Source organism: Limanda limanda, chromosome 16, assembly GCF_963576545.1.
Source record: "Limanda limanda chromosome 16, fLimLim1.1, whole genome shotgun sequence".
NCBI classification, from domain to species: domain Eukaryota; kingdom Metazoa; phylum Chordata; class Actinopteri; order Pleuronectiformes; family Pleuronectidae; genus Limanda; species Limanda limanda.
This window is the reverse complement of record NC_083651.1, coordinates 145,423-162,500: the sequence shown is the minus strand read 5'-3', so window position 1 is coordinate 162,500 and position 17,078 is coordinate 145,423. Positions and strand designations below refer to the sequence as shown.

At 46.5% G+C, this 17,078-nt stretch overlaps 1 protein-coding gene across 1 annotated transcript in view; it reads left to right on the top strand.

Moving 5' to 3' along the window:
* LOC133021983 (myosin light chain kinase, smooth muscle-like) overlaps nucleotides 1-15,130 on the top strand; it is a 33,421-nt gene extending 18,291 nt beyond the window's left edge. Inside the window, exons 15-34 of the mRNA XM_061088997.1 lie at nucleotides 453-539; nucleotides 1,135-2,036; nucleotides 3,111-3,227; nucleotides 6,329-6,388; nucleotides 10,240-10,287; nucleotides 10,560-10,687; nucleotides 10,838-10,994; nucleotides 11,066-11,256; nucleotides 11,341-11,452; nucleotides 11,548-11,580; nucleotides 11,752-11,842; nucleotides 11,934-12,137; nucleotides 12,399-12,616; nucleotides 12,868-12,991; nucleotides 13,364-13,516; nucleotides 13,598-13,721; nucleotides 13,801-13,891; nucleotides 13,967-14,095; nucleotides 14,694-14,806; nucleotides 14,951-15,130. Coding sequence (XP_060944980.1) covers nucleotides 453-539; nucleotides 1,135-2,036; nucleotides 3,111-3,227; nucleotides 6,329-6,388; nucleotides 10,240-10,287; nucleotides 10,560-10,687; nucleotides 10,838-10,994; nucleotides 11,066-11,256; nucleotides 11,341-11,452; nucleotides 11,548-11,580; nucleotides 11,752-11,842; nucleotides 11,934-12,137; nucleotides 12,399-12,616; nucleotides 12,868-12,991; nucleotides 13,364-13,516; nucleotides 13,598-13,721; nucleotides 13,801-13,891; nucleotides 13,967-14,095; nucleotides 14,694-14,806; nucleotides 14,951-15,130 — 3,262 coding nt within the window. The remainder of the gene's footprint in view (nucleotides 1-452; nucleotides 540-1,134; nucleotides 2,037-3,110; nucleotides 3,228-6,328; nucleotides 6,389-10,239; nucleotides 10,288-10,559; nucleotides 10,688-10,837; nucleotides 10,995-11,065; nucleotides 11,257-11,340; nucleotides 11,453-11,547; nucleotides 11,581-11,751; nucleotides 11,843-11,933; nucleotides 12,138-12,398; nucleotides 12,617-12,867; nucleotides 12,992-13,363; nucleotides 13,517-13,597; nucleotides 13,722-13,800; nucleotides 13,892-13,966; nucleotides 14,096-14,693; nucleotides 14,807-14,950) is intronic.
* The last annotated feature ends 1,948 nt before the right edge of the window (nucleotides 15,131-17,078 follow it).

The following is a 17,078-nucleotide window of genomic DNA, read 5'->3' as shown; positions in this document are numbered from 1 at the left end:
AGGAACATGTCAGGAACACGTCAGGAACATGTGAGGAACATGTCAGGAACACGTCAGGAACATGTCAGGAACACGTCAGGAACATGTGAGGAACACGTCAGGAACATGTGAGGAACATGTCAGGAACACGTCAGGAACATGTGAGGAACATGTCAGGAACATGTCAGGAACACGTCAGGAACACGTCAGGAACACGTCAGGAACACGTCAGGAACACAACAGGAACATGTCAGGAACACGTCAGGAACACGTCAGGAACACGTCAGGAACACGTCAGGAACACGTCAGGAACATGGTTTCTCTTGAAACCGGCTCTGGCCCGTGTGGACTTGTGAAACTCTGACACTGAGACATATGTTTCCAAAGCCAAGACAAAATGTAAACAACATGAATACCAAAGTGTTCCTGTCTCCCTCTCTGTGTGTCTCTCTCTCCACCTGTCTGTCTGTCAGGAACACTGTCGGTGAGTGTGAGTCCAGGACCCGTCTGTGTGTCACTGAGGGAGAGACAGACGGGTGGAGAGGACGAGAGGACGACAGGTAAGAGCTGACCAACCCCAACCTTTCATTTCCTCTGGTCATGTTTCTACCACCAGCTGTGTCCTATATTCACAGATTCTCTCTCTCGTCTCTAATCCGTCTTCGTCCTCTGAACCAATCAGAGCCGGTTTCATGTTTATCAAAGGTTTGACTGTAAAAGATCTGAACTCAGAATGAAGACGAGTCCAAGTCACTGAGGAAGGAGGAGTGTGTGTGTGTGTGTGTGTGTGTGTGTGTGTGTGTGTGTGTGTGTGTGTGTGTGTGTGTGTGTGTGTGTGTGTGTGTGTGTGTGTGTGTGTGTGTGTGTGTGTGTGTGTGTGTGTGTGTGTGTGTGTGTGTGTGTGTGTGTGTGTGTGTTTGGGGGGGATCAGATCTGGGTGTATGTCCTTATAAGGACAGTCGAGTCACTTGTGATGTAACCTGGACATTTGGAGTCGAGGTCCATTTCCTATACAACCCCCCCCCCCCCTCCCATCCCCTCACCCCTTCCTCCCAGATGTAAGGGGGAGGAGCTTGTCCTCTTGATCTGGGGGCTTTAACCCGGCTCTGTTTACTCTCTCTCTCTTTCTATCTGTGTCTGTGCTCGTTCATCCAGCCCTGCAGCAGCAGCAACAGGAGGAAGAGGAGGAAGAGGAGGAGGAGGAGGAGGAGGAGGAGGAGGAGCAGCTGGTGGGAGTGCGGCGCTGAAAGGAGGAGGAGGAGGAGGAGGCGTGGAGCCCAGAGGCAGCAGCAGAGGTGGTGTCAGTCGGCAGGAGGCCAACCAGGAGCAGAAGGAGAACCAGCCTCTCCTGCACCTGCACCAGGAGGAGAACCAGAAGAAGGAGGCGGACCAGGACCGTGCCGCCGCTCCCCGAGGCCTCCTCCGACACGGCGTGGACACCAGGCAGCGAGGAGAAGAGGAGCTGCGGCAGAGGGAGGCGCAGCAGCTGGATTTCCGCTCGCTGCTGGGACGCCAAGCTTCTCACGCCAAAACCAGGCAGGGAGAGGAGCCAAGGGAGGCCGGCCTCGCCACCGCCGCCGCCGAGCACCGCCGCCGCCACCAGATGGATTTTAAGGCCAACCTGAAGGGGGTCAAGCCCAAGCCGGAGGACGACCGCAAGGGCGGCTCCACGCAGCAGGTGGATTTCCGTGCTGTCCTGGGCAAGAAGGGCGCCGCCGGCAGCAACGGCAACAAACCAGCCGAGACGCCTGAAAAGGACGCCAGCGACTTCAGGTCCGCTCTCGCCAACAAGAAGAAGCCAGCCGGCCCGGAGAAGAACGGCGAGAGCGGGAAGACGGCGGTGAACAACTGTGTGGACGGAGCGCTTCATGAGAAGAGGAGCGGCGCCGGAGGGAAGGCGCCGGAGTTTGTGGAGACGCTGACTGACGGGACCGTGGTGGACGGACAGCGCCTCCGGCTGCAGTGTCGCCTCGCCGACCCCACAGAGGTCACCGTCACCTGGACGCTGGACGGGAAGGTCATCAAGCCGTCAAAGTTCATCATACTCGCCAACGAAGGTCAGAGGTCACACATGAGACTCACATACACGTCTCCATGACATTGACCTAACTTCAACTTAAACTTGACCCAACTAGACGAATCCGAACCTCACTAAGACTTATATTTAATAATTATAATATATAAGAATTATAATATTTAATAATTATAATATTTAATAATTATAATATTTAATAATTATAATATTTAATAATTATAATAACTTATCCTCAAAACATCTTTGCCTTCAGATACATTCCCTGACTTTCCTTAAGTCCCATTAATGTGAATGTGTAACCAGTTAGGTCCCCACAACCACAGACACACACACCACACACACACACACCTGCTGTGTGTGATCAGAAACCCACAAAGTCCCCCCCCCACCACATGTTTGTTGTGTGTGTAAAGACAAAGTGTGAGTTTGAAGTGTGTAGTTTTATAAAGAAACAACTGTTCAGACTCTATTAATAGAAATCAGATCTGAGACAATAGAGACAGGATGTGTGAGCAGCTCTGGTATTTCATATGGGAACAGATCACTTTACACACACACACACACACACACAGACACACACAGACACACACACACACAGACACACACACACACACACACACACACACACACACAACTGCACTAGTGAGGACCCTCCTGTCTCTTAAAGGGACATTCCCTCAGTGTTCTCTGTTCTCTGTTGTTCTTCTCAGCTGCTGTTTGAGTTTCATGTGATTTGACTTCAGAATCACTTCCTGTAGTTTGACCTCTGGCTGCAGTGGTCAGAGGTCAGAGGTCACACGCCTCCTCCATGTCAGCAGATGGGACATGGGCTCTCTGATGTTTGTTCACGTGTTTCTGATCAGTTTGGTTTGAATCAGTTATTTGATTGACAGCTGTCACTGACTGATGATTGGTCGCTGATCATTAGGAAATGTATCATGTGAATGAATGTCCTCACTGAGAGACAAGTAGAGACGTGTGTGTGGACGGTTGAAGGTCAGAGGTCACTGAGATGCTCTCAGACAGCTGCAGCCTCACAGCTCTGGATGTTGTGTTGACATTGTGTTGCTGTGCTCATGTTGTTGTGTTGTTGCAGGAGGCCTGTGCTCCCTGACCATAGACAAAGCTCTGCCGGAGGATGAAGGTCAGTACCGCTGCCGAGTGGAAGCTCCAGCAGGACGAGCCGAGAGCTGCTGCACGGTGCTGGTGGATGGTGAGAACATCCCATAATATACACAAGGATCATTGATTGAAACATGACCACAGAATGATGATGTTTGTTAATGTAACTTCAAACTTACCATTATTACTGATCCGGGACTGAATGAGTATTCAGTATTTACAGAGTCACGCGTGTAGCTTCACAAGGAATGTTGAGATTCTTCATGTTTGCAGTAAAACACAGTTTGTATATATTGACACTTCTTGTATCCACCAGCGACGTGTTCTCATCAGAACTAACTCCAGAACAGTTGGGTTTTCTTTTTCCTCAGAAAGTTTGACCTCTGATGTGTTTTCTTTGCGATCAAATCAGAAACGTAAGAATGTTCCAGCAGGAAACAGAAAAGGACAAATCTCTCGTTCACATTAAATATGAAACGTTGTCTCAATCCTTCTTGTCTCACACGTTCTCTGACAGGAACAGTTTAGATCTGACGTCTCCAGACGCTCAGATTCCTGCAGCTGATTCTTTCCTGTAATTAGAAGAAAGATTTAATGAAGTTTCCCTGAGGAGGTCCAGAGGGGCGGGGCTGGGGGGGAGCAGAGTGCATGCTGGGTAATAAGAGGATATGAAGAGGTCCCTGGAGGACGATGATCAGCTGATTCACTTCAGAATCTTCAACTTTGTACAATGTGTCACATGATCACATGTCTCTCTCTCTCTCTCTCTCTCTCTCTCTCTCTCTCTCTCTCTCTTCACATGTCTCTCTCTCTCTCTTCACATGTCTCTCTCTTCACATGTCTCTCTCTCTCTTCACATGTCTCTCTCTTCACATGTCTCTCTCTCTCTTCACATGTCTCTCTCTCTCTCTTCACATGTCTCTCTCTCTCTCTCTCTCTTCACATGTCTCTCTCTCTCTTCACATGTCTCTCTCTCTCTTCACATGTCTCTCTCTTCACATGTCTCTCTCTCTCTCTCTCTTCACATGTCTCTCTTCACATGTCTCTCTCTCTTCACATGTCTCTCTCTCTCTTCACATGTCCCTCTCTCTCTTCACATGTCTCTCTCTCTTCACATGTCCCTCTCTCTCTTCACATGTCTCTCTCTCTTCACATGTCCCTCTCTCTCTTCACATGTCTCTCTCTCTCTTCACATGTCTCTCTCTCTCTTCACATGTCTCTCTCTCTCTTCACATGTCTCTCTCTCTTCACATGTCTCTCTCTCTTCACATGTCTCTCTCTTCACATGTCTCTCTCTCTCTTCACATGTGTCTCTCTCTCTCTTCACATGTGTCTCTCTCTCTCTCTCTTCACATGTCTCTCTCTTCACATGTCTCTCTCTCTCTTCACATGTCTCTCTCTCTCTTCACATGTCTCTCTCTCTCTTCACATGTCTCTCTCTCTCTTCACATGTCTCTCTCTTCACATGTCTCTCTCTCTCTTCACATGTCTCTCTCTCTCTCTCTTCACATGTCTCTCTCTCTCTCTCTCTCTCTCTCTTCACATGTCTCTCTCTCTCTTCACATGTCTCTCTCTCTCTTCACATGTCTCTCTCTCTCTTCACATGTCTCTCTCTCTTCACATGTCTCTCTCTCTCTTCACATGTCTCTCTCTCTCTTCACATGTCTCTCTCTCTCTTCACATGTCTCTCTCTCTCTTCACATGTCTCTCTCTTCACATGTCTCTCTCTCTCTTCACATGTCTCTCTCTCTCTCTCTTCACATGTCTCTCTCTTCACATGTCTCTCTCTCTCTTCACATGTCTCTCTCTTCACATGTCTCTCTCTCTCTTCACATGTCTCTCTCTCTCTCTTCACATGTCTCTCTCTCTCTCTCTCTCTTCACATGTCTCTCTCTCTCTTCACATGTCTCTCTCTTCACATGTCTCTCTCTCTCTCTCTCTTCACATGTCTCTCTTCACATGTCTCTCTCTCTTCACATGTCTCTCTCTCTCTTCACATGTCCCTCTCTCTCTTCACATGTCTCTCTCTCTTCACATGTCCCTCTCTCTCTTCACATGTCTCTCTCTCTTCACATGTCCCTCTCTCTCTTCACATGTCTCTCTCTCTCTTCACATGTCTCTCTCTCTCTTCACATGTCTCTCTCTCTTCACATGTCTCTCTCTCTTCACATGTCTCTCTCTTCACATGTCTCTCTCTCTCTTCACATGTGTCTCTCTCTCTCTTCACATGTGTCTCTCTCTCTCTCTCTTCACATGTCTCTCTCTTCACATGTCTCTCTCTCTCTTCACATGTCTCTCTCTCTCTTCACATGTCTCTCTCTCTCTTCACATGTCTCTCTCTCTCTTCACATGTCTCTCTCTCTCTCTCTTCACATGTCTCTCTCTCTCTCTCTCTTCACATGTCTCTCTCTCTCTTCACATGTCTCTCTCTCTCTTCACATGTCTCTCTCTCTCTTCACATGTCTCTCTCTCTTCACATGTCTCTCTCTCTCTTCACATGTCTCTCTCTCTCTTCACAAGTCTCTCTCTCTCTTCACATGTCTCTCTCTCTCTTCACATGTCTCTCTCTTCACATGTCTCTCTCTCTCTTCACATGTCTCTCTCTCTCTCTCTTCACATGTCTCTCTCTCTCTTCACATGTCTCTCTCTCTCTCTCTTCACATGTCTCTCTCTCTCTTCACATGTCTCTCTCTTCACATGTCTCTCTCTCTCTTCACATGTCTCTCTCTCTCTCTTCACATGTCTCTCTCTCTCTTCACATGTCTCTCTCTCTCTTCACATGTCTCTCTCTCTCTTCACATGTCTCTCTCTCTCTTCACATGTCTCTCTCTTCACATCTCTCTCTCTCTCTCTCTCTTCACATGTCTCTCTCTCTCTTCACATGTGTCTCTCTCTCTTCACATGTCTCTCTCTCTCTTCACATGTCTCTCTCTCTTCACATGTCTCTCTCTCTCTTCACATGTCTCTCTCTCTCTTCACATGTCTCTCTCTCTCTTCACGTGTCTCTCTCTTCACATGTCTCTCTCTTCACATGTCTCTCTCTCTCTTCACATGTCTCTCTCTCTCTTCACATGTCTCTCTCTCTCTTCACATGTCTCTCTCTCTCTTCACATGTCTCTCTCTCTCTTCACATGTCTCTCTCTCTCTTCACATGTCTCTCTCTCTTCACATGTGTCTCTCTCTCGTCCTCAGACCCGACAGAAAACTCTCCTGCAGACAAGAAGTCGAAGAAGTCGACTCCGACCTCAGAGAGTGAGTTTCCAAAATATGCAGCAGCGTCTTTCCTTTTGTCCCAATAAGGAGCTGCGAGCTGGGAGCACTGGTTCCCACACACACACACACACACACACACACACACACACACACACACACACACACACACACACACACACACACACACACACACACACACACTCACATGCACCACACACTCTTACACACACACACACACACACACACACTGGTTTCTATTTAAAGTGTGTGTGTGTGTGTGTATCATTGGAAACATCAGTTCATCACTGTCAGATTATTATTCCTACCTCCAGAACAGTAAACCACCGAGCGTCTCTTTCCACTTTAAGACCACACTCCCCCCCCCCCCCCCCACCAGCCCCCCCCAGCCCTCCCACCAGCCCCCCCTCTGTCTGATGACCCATCCTAACCTTTGTGACTCTGCAGGATGTTATCTTGATTTAGATTTATTATTGATCAGAGTTTGTGTTCCGTGACGGGATAAAAATTATGTTTCTGGGCCATTGCTTGTAGATCATTGGTTGGTTTGTAGCTGTGTTCTGATTGGCCGGCTGGTTAGTGTTGGTTTGTAGCTGTGTTCTGATTGGCCGGCTGGTTAGTGTTGGTTTGTAGCTGTGTCCTGATTGGCCGGCTGGTTAGTGTTGGTTTGTAGCTGTGTTCTGATTGGCCGGCTGGTTAGTGTTGGTTTGTAGCTGTGTTCTGATTGGCCGGCTGGTTGCTGTTGGTTGTAGCTGTGTTCTGATTGGCCGGCTGGTTAGTGTTGGTTTGTAGCTGTGTTCTGATTGGCCGGCTGGTTGCTGTTGGTTGTAGCTGTGTTCTGATTGGCCGGCTGGTTAGTGTTGGTTTGTAGCTGTGTTCTGATTGGCCGGCTGGTTAGTGTTGGTTTGTAGCTGTGTTCTGATTGGCCGGCTGGTTAGTGTTGGTTTGTAGCTGTGTTCTGATTGGCCGGCTGGTTAGTGTTGGTTTGTAGCTGTGTTCTGATTGGCCGGCTGGTTGCTGTTGGTTGTAGCTGTGTTCTGATTGGCCGGCTGGTTGCTGTTGGTTGTAGCTGTGTTCTGATTGGCCGGCTGGTTAGTGTTGGTTTGTAGCTGTGTTCTGATTGGCCGGCTGGTTAGTGTTGGTTTGTAGCTGTGTTCTGATTGGCCGGCTGGTTAGTGTTGGTTTGTAGCTGTGTTCTGATTGGCCGGCTGGTTAGTGTTGGTTTGTAGCTGTGTTCTGATTGGCCGGCTGGTTGCTGTTGGTTGTAGCTGTGTTCTGATTGGCCGGCTGGTTGCTGTTGGTTGTAGCTGTGTTCTGATTGGCCGGCTGGTTAGTGTTGGTTGTAGCTGGGTTGTGATTGGTTGTGATTGACAGATCTGGACCAGCAGCTCAGTCTAAAAGTTCTTTAAATGTTTCATAAAAGCAGCAGAACTTTGGCCTGATTCATGTTTTCATTGAAACTTCCTGTCTCAGGATCCGTGGCCTCAACAGCCGGAGACTTCAAACCTGTTCAGGACAAACTCCACACTGAAGTTGATGGTGATCTTTGAACCTGTTTGAATCACGGCTGTGTCACTGTTTAAAAACCATCATCAGACGTTACAGTTTTTAAATAATTCTCCTTGTTTAGTGTTCCTCAGTTGTGTCACATTTCAAATTAATGTGTCTAGCCCCCGATAGCAGCTGTCCAATCACAGCTTAGCAACAGAAGCTGGTGACAGCAGGTTGTTAGTGTTGTAGTTGTTGACCTGATGAAGTGGTGGCGCTGTGGAGACAGTCTTTAACTGAGTTTAGGGTTAGCATTAGCATTAGCATGTTGACACTGAGTGTTAGCATGTGTTGACTTAGCTATATGAGGTTTTAGACAAGGCTTCGCACATGCTAACTGAGGCTAATGTTAGCAGCTGAGTCATGACAGATGGAGTCAGTCAGGTCTCCACGCTATTCACTAGCTAGCTAGCTCAAATGTTTCCAGGTGTCGTTTCATTAGTTTCTGTTCATAATGAGAAGCTGTTTGTTTACATGCATCTGAAATTATTAACTCATTGTTATAAACTAATAAGTTTGTTACATAAAACATTTATCACAAAGACAAGTAGCATGTTAGCTCACATGTAAGCTCACAAAGATGCTAGTCTGAAGGATCATTTCAAATCACTTTGAGAAACCTGAAAGCATTTTAACATAATTGGCTTTAATAATTATAATTAGCTTCTTGCTAATGTGACCAAAATAGTCTTATTGTACACTTCTAAATGTGCAGGTGTGTTAGCATTATCATGTGGTGCGTTAGCTTTTAGCTGGAACACACGTGTCTATTCAATGTCTAAATAAAAATGTATTTACCTTTATCACATATCAAACATGTAATGAATGAATGAGTTAATAACTAAATAATTAGACTGTGAATAAAGAAACTATTTAACAGCAGTTCATCATTTTATATTTTAATAAAAAGACAATAATAAGAACATTTGATTGAATATTAATCCATCAATAAATACTGCAAATTAAAACTGGATTAAAACTTCATTAATCAAGTTAAATCTTTAAATGACTAGAATAATAATTCCCAAATATCTGCACATGAACATGGATGATGATAAAAAGAGATGTAACACAGAGTGGTTCCAGTTTCAGAGGGAACTGGTCTTCAGCTCCTGAGTCGTCTGCTGAGTTTTACCAACAGATCGGAGCCGGCAGCCCAGGAATGAAGCTGGGGGGGGGGGGGGGGGGGGGCGTCATGGCCCCTCGCCCACGCTGCCTTTTAAGGCCGGGTTTCCCTGACTCGTCTCAGGCTTCGCTTCACACCACAGAATCAAACCGTCTCCATGTAAGAGGACGGACGGACCCTGTGGACACAAAGACTCAAAGCGTGTGATGATGGAAGAGGATTTAACAAACTTCAGGTTTTATAACACAGACACAAACTGAAGATAGATGACCAGAGTCACGTTCATTCTTTAATAAGTCTCCACTTGTGTTTAGTTCACAATCAGAAAGGTGATTGGAGCGTGCAGGAAGAGAAATGTGCAGCACAGCCAATCACAGAGCAGCTCCCCCGGCCAGGTGCACTGAGTGACCCCACAGGACAGAATCTGGGTGTCCGCCCACCCGGCTCGCCACTGTACATAAATCCAACGCTCCTTAAGCTGTTTGCACATAGTTGGTCTGGATCCAGACACAATGACACGACTATACATTATACACCGTGTGTGTAATACCGCTGACCTTTAACCTGCGTCTGGTTCTGGCTGCTGATTGGCTCGTTTGTTACAGCAGATAAAACCAAACGCTTAAGACTGAAACTGGACTGTCCATGTGTATTTAAATATCATCTGTGGTATGATCCAGGACGGACACACGGCACACACACATACAGACACACACACACGTACAGACACACACACACACACACATACAGACACACACACACATACAGACACACACACACGTACAGACACACACACACACATACAGACACACACACACGTACAGACACACACACACACACACATACAGACACACAGACACACGTACAGACACACAGACACACACACGTACAGACACACACACACACACACATACAGACACACACACACGTACAGACACACACACACACACACATACAGACACACAGACACACGTACAGACACACAGACACACACACGTACAGACACACAGACACACACACACAGACACACACACACACACACACACATGCTGTAACGTAACATTTTGCCCATATATGGTCATCAGGACTCAATGGGATCAACTGCAGGAGTCCTCTCTCGGTCTCACATTCTGCTGCTGCCTCTGCATTGCAACACCAGGAAGTGATCGAGGGACTGACGTGTTTTTGTTTCCATCAGGTGAAGCCAGGATCAAGAAACCAACTCACAAGACTCCTCCTAAACAAGGTGACACACACACACACACACACACACACACAGCGGTTAGCAGCTCATGAATAAACAGGAGATGAAGGAGTGTAAAGAGATCATCATGAGGAAATCTGCTCGTTTTAAATAACAAATCTATTTTAATTCATGTTTCTTCTTCAGCTGTTCTTTTATTTCATGTTCAGTCTTTACATGAAGTTTGGTTCCAGGATTAAAAAGAGCTCCTCCATTCTTTGTTTCTCCTGCTTTCTTCTCCTGATTGATTATTGATTATTGATGTGTTTTGGCAGCTCTGCCTCCTCAGATCCTTCAGTTCCCTGAGGACATGAAGATCTTGGCGGGAGAGAAGGTGGAGATCCTCTGTAAGTTCTCTGGAGCTCCGCCCATCAACTGCACCTGGCTGAAGTTCAGGAAACCAGTAGGTCTCACACACACACACACACACACACACACACACACACACACACACACACACCCAGCTTCTGTGATTTTATATCTTTATGGAATCAACACCTGATAAACTACAAATCCCAGATGTTTCAGCTTCAGTGTGTGTGGGTGTGTTCAGATCCAGGAGGGCTCGGCCGACATCTCCATCGCCAGCGGTGACGGCAGCAGCGAGCTGACCATCTCCAGCGGGCAGCAGGAGCACTGCGGCTGCTACACCATCGAGCTGAGGAACGGCTACGGCCTCCGCCAGGCCGCCCTCAACCTCACCATCGTCGGTAGGTTATTTTCAGTTGTTATCAGTTGTTATCAATGGAAATAATCTTATCATTGGTTAAACCCCTCTCAGATAAACCTGACCCTCCAGCGAAGGTCCCGGCTACCTCAGATATCCGGCGGGCCAGTCTGACCCTGTCGTGGTACGGGCCGACCTACGACGGCGGCAGCGCCGTGCAGTCGTACGACGTGGAGACCTGGGAGTCGGGGGGGCAGCAGTGGAAACACCTGGTGTCGTGTAACAGCACCTCCACTAACATCCAGGTGTGTAGCTGCTTTCTCTCACCGTCACATTGATCTTGAGGAGGTGAAATGTTTAAATAAAGGTTACACTTGTTTTGTCTCCAGAACCTTCTTCCTGAACGTCAGTACAAGTTTCGTATTCGAGCGGTAAACATTTATGGCGTCGGCGAGCCGAGTGCGGAGTCGGAGCCCGTGACGATGGGACTGGTGGACGACGGTCAGTAAAGTGCAGAGTTACAAGAAGGTCAAACTAACAGCTGAGCTAAAGTCATGTGACTGAACTAACGATGCTGCTGTTTGATTGGCTGACAGAGAACCAGGACGAGGCTGAAGACGAGGATGAAGGTACAACTTCCATCCACACAACAACACAATCCCTAACACATAACATCGTAACTTCAGATCACATGAAATGATGTTACACAAACTCTGACAGAGAACCAATCACAAGATGAAATTACTTCTGGTCATGTGACAGTACAGTATTAGTGACCTCTGACCTCTGTGTGTGCTCAGACTTGGAGAAGGAGCCGGACTACAGAGACGTTAGCATCCGAGCAGACGTGAAGGTGAAGGAGTTGTACGACGTGGAGGAGAGACTGGGAACGTAAGGCTCCGCCCACTCACTACTGTGTGAACACAGGAGCAGCTGGTTTAAACTCTGTGTCGTGATGACATCACAACTGTTTATGTTTTAGGGGAAAGTTCGGTCAAGTCTTCAAACTGGTGGAAAAAGCCACGAGGAAGGTTTGGGCGGGAAAGTTCATCAAGGCTTATTCAGTGAAGGACAAGGACAACGTCCGGCATGAGATCTGCATCATGAACAGCCTCCATCACCCCAAACTGGTCCAGTGCATCGATGCCTTCGAGGGCAAGTCCGACATCGTCATGGTGCTGGAGATGTACGTAGAGACACTGACCAGCGGCCTCAGCCTTGATCTGCCGTTTGGTTTCTACATTTTGTTTCTGAAAATCAGAGATCTGCTCATATTTGTAGTTTCTGATAAAGATTGAGACCAAAGTAACACTGACCATGTTTCTGTCTCTGCTGTTTTTCTTCTTGACTATTTTTGAGATTTCTCTTTAAATGCTGATTCATTATCCTGATACAGGTCTACGTGGTTTGTTTTTGATCTCTTCCACTCTGGTGCGTACGCATGTAGGATCTCCGGCGGCGAGTTGTTCGAGCGGATCATCGACGAGGACTTTGAGCTGACGGAGCGGGAGGTGATTAAATACATGCTGCAGATCATCGATGGAGTGAACTTCATCCACAAACAAGGCATCGTCCACCTCGACCTCAAACCGGAGAACATCATGTGTGTCAACAAAACCGGCAGCAAAATCAAACTCATCGACTTCGGCCTCGCCAGGCGACTAGGTGCAGACTTCCTGCCTGTGGTTGTGTCTCTTTGTGGTTATTTTGTCAACAAATGATTCATTAAATAATATTGTCTCATTGTTTTCCATCATTGTCTGAGTGTGTGACGCAAGTCAATTTCTTTGTTGATTTACAAAACATTCTTGAAGAAACTTCATTAAGAATGAATTAAATACTGAATTACACTGATTGAACAAGTTGTTGAATCTGATGAAGAAATTAATCTTTGACTCTTTTTGTGTCGTGGACAGAAAATGCTGGAACTCTCAAGGTTTTGTTTGGGACCCCGGAGTTCGTTGCCCCCGAGGTGATTAACTACGAAGCCATCAGTTATCCCACCGACATGTGGAGTATAGGAGTCATCTGTTACATATTGTGAGTACTTCGCTGTACTGATGCTAGCAGCATCCCTTCATGTAGCTCACCTCCATGCTGTTAGCTTAGCCTCACTTTACTTTGGCTTCTTCAGCTTCACTTCATTTGATTTACTTCACCATTAGCTTAGCTTATCTTTAGTTGGATTTATTTGACTTTTTTTAGTTGTCTTTACTTAAATGTTGTTTATTCCACAATTTTTCATGTGCATCTGTTCTTTGTGTTATTTTGTTTCCCCCAGAGACGGGCTAAGACCCGCCCTCACCACACCTCTGATTGGCTTACTCTGAGTAGTATTAGCCAATCAGAGGCAGGAGAAGGACGGAGGGTTCTTGATATATTGATCATTTTGCCCTGTGTTTGTCTTCTCAGGCTGAGCGGTCTGTCTCCCTTCATGGGCGACAACGACAACGAGACTCTGTCCAACGTCACTTCGGCCTCCTGGGACTTTGAGGACGACGCCTTCGATGAAATCTCCGACACCGCCAAAGACTTCATCACCAGTCTGCTGAAGAAAGACATGAAGTAACGGACTCATGACACCAACACGGGAAAATGATCACAAAGTAAATGAGTCAAACACGTTGAACTGTTTTTGTCCATCAGAGCTCGGCTGACCTGCGCTCAGTGTTTCGATCACCCGTGGCTGAAGCAGGACACCAACACCATGAAGGCCAAGAAGCTGTCCAAGGAGCGGATGAAGAAGTACATCCTGAGGAGGAAGTGGCAGGTAGACACCGAACATCTGTGTTGTTACAGGAAAACCCTCTGAGGTGGTGTTGGTTTGACCGTCTCTTCTTCTGTGGTAGAAAACGGGTCACGCCGTGCGAGCCATCGGGCGCCTGTCGTCCATGGCCATGATGGCTGGAGTCAGCGCCAAGAAGGGTTCACCCACCGAAGGTCTGAGCAGCGTCCTCACATCTGCTGTCAGGTGATAAACTGAGAAACTAAACCTTCTGTTCCGTCTCTTCTCAGAGGACAATCAGTTCCTGGAGTGTTTGGAGTACGAGCAGAAGACCGAGTGCAAACCCACTTTCAGCTCCGTCATCAAAGACGTGGAGGTGGTGGAGGGAAGCGCCGCTCGCTTCGACTGCAAGATAGAAGGTCGCTGAAGAATCATATATCAGTATATCATAACACATAAACTGAGCAGGTGTGAGCAGATGTTTCAGTTCAGAGAATCAGTGAAGAGAGCAGCAGAAGGTTCTTGTAAATAAAGATGGACAACATCTAGATCGCCCCCTGGTGGCTACCTGCAGTACAGGTTATTGACCCTCCTCCTCCATGTTAGCAGATGGGATATGGGCATAACTAAAGAATCAAAGTAGACATGGTGGACCGACTGGTTGAGAGCATGTATGGGCGGAGCTTGACACCATGGCTCCTCTCCACGATCACCACTGCTCAGACCCTGACTGCTATTGACATCTTCGCCACAAGATGGCAGCGTTGGTTTCAGAGATATTTCAACTTCATTTCTGGAGGGAAGACGTGTCGTCTTATTTTACAGTTTATTTGAACTCAATCAATCCAACAAATTTAATTTATAAACCCCATATTCACAAATCACACTTTGTCTCGTAGGACTTAACAAGCTCAACTTACAAAGTGATTAAAGATTTAAACAACCCAAATCTTATGTTCACGATCGTCAGGATCGTTGCACGGACTGAACACGTGTCCTCATCATCTCTGTCTCCAGGGTTCCCTGATCCAGAGGTGGTGTGGTACAAAGACGAGCAGCCAATCAAAGAGACCCGACACTTTCAGATCGACTACGATGAAGACGGAAACTGCAGTCTGGTCATTTCAGAGGTCAGAGGTCATATCACACACACACACACACACTGTCCCTCACTTTGAGGACATGTTCCTGGACTCATACTGAAGCTCTGTGGTGACTCTGACTGGTTGAGCTCTCAGGTCAGATCCTCACTGTTCTCCTGACCTCACCTGCAGGTGTCGGGCGACGATGACGCTAAGTACATGGTGAAGGCGGTGAACATCCTGGGGGAGGCGACCTGCACCGCTGAGCTGCTGGTGGAGGTGATGGCGGGAGAGGAGGAGGAGGAGGAGGAGGAGGAGGAGGAGGAGGAGGAGGAGGAGGAGGAGGAGGAGGAGGAGGAGGAGGAGGAGTAACGAAATGACCGTCTTGACTCTCACAGGAAGAGGAGGCGGAGCTCACCAGTTCGTCGGCCTATCAGACCTGAGCAGGAAAATAATGACCCACGAATGACAGGTTGTGATTGGAGGAGCAGGAGGCGGGGTTTGACTCACCAGGTTTCACTGTGGTTGTGACTGAAATCACTCACTGTTCACACCTTCATTATATAAACTATATAACTATATAATTTAACTATGTCTTCTATATAGAGACGATACATGAGGTCATCGAGAAAACACAAACACTCTTCAGACACTGATGACGTCATTGTCTCAAGTGTAAGACGTAAAACAACAACAGCAATGTCGGCTGGTGAAAAATGTTATGTTTATTTCACAATTAATATTTATATGTGACCATCGGTTGTAAGTTCATTATACAGGGTAATGGCGAAGTCACTATAAAGTGATAGGAGGGATTTCAGCCTGTGTGTTAACAGGTGAACCAACACAGAGGCAGAAACACCGCCCTCTGGTGGAGAGTCCCTCTTTAATCAGGAGCATTTCAATAAGCGTCGGTGCCAAAATTTACCAACACAAAGTCAGAATTCAGATTTTCTTCAGTCTCACCTGCAGGGTGCTCTGTTAAACTCCGCCCACCTGAAACCTGAACAAACTCCGCCCCCTCACATTCACGTCTGTTCATCTTTCTCCTCAAACAATTCTTTCTTAAACAACACGTAACGAGTCTTAACTCACGTAAAACATTCACCAGATAGAAAAGTTTCCATGAAGAACACGTGTGTTTATGACCTGATTCATGTTTCTGTGGATCGACTGAAGAAACACTTTGAATTGTGGGAGTTGTAGTTTCTCTCTACGAACAAACTCAGCTTCTTTGGTGTTAAAGATTTTTAAGAATCATATTTCTGAGGAAATCCGTTGATGAAGAGTCGTCAAACCCACACGGACTGAAAATATTAAAGACAGCTCAGAGTGCATGTAATGGTTGCCACGGTTACAGACTGTTTATAAATGAACCATGAGAAACGATGGTTCCTGTGAGTCCAGGTGAGGAAGAGGAGGGTTTGATGGAGGGTGATGAAGATGAACAGAGTCAGGTCACCGCAGAATAAAAGACTTGAGACAAAGAACAACAGAAGCTAATCATGTTAGCATTGCAGCTAACACATTGATAACATTAGAAGATGAGCCACGTGTTTGTGATAAACTACGACTGGATATTAAATGTCATTAACGTAAGTAAACATTGGCTAATAAGAGCAGGTGAGTTGATTCAAATAGTTTGGAAGCCTCTGAATAAATACAGGAGGCTAACAAACATGTGCTCACTCTTAGCAGATCTCTTTGTCCAGAGCTAATCATTGTTAGCTTACAAGCTAACAATGATTAGCTATCTAGCAGCAGAAGTTTGAATCAACTTAAAAGTTTTAACAATAAAAATACATTTGTACAGAATTTGTATCAGTTAAAAGCTATGAAACGATCCTGTGATGAGCTGCAGCGTTACAGCTAGCTTCACATAGAGCACTTAGATTTGTACGTTTATTCGACTCGCGAGCTAGCAAACATTACTTCATTAGTCTTTACTGTGAAATAACTTTCACCCATCAGATTAAACTTATTGGTTAAAAAACGAATGTGAATTAATCATTGTTAAAACGGGTGTGGCCCTATAGCTAACATCAGATACAGAGCTAACTAACATGAGCTAACGCCACCCTGACGGATGTTAGCTTCTTTGATACAGAGGATTTAAGCTAGGTTGAGATACTAACATTTGTTAGCTAACGTTAGCACAGCAGCTAAAAAACAGCTGTGAGGAGCAAATTAAAACTTAGGACTACAAACGTTGAACAATCATGAGACAGTAGATACAAGGAAAGCTTTTAGCAGCAGCGTGGTGGGGCTTCTGGGTAATGGAGTCCTCTAAATGTTGATGTGACCTGACTCTGTTGATATG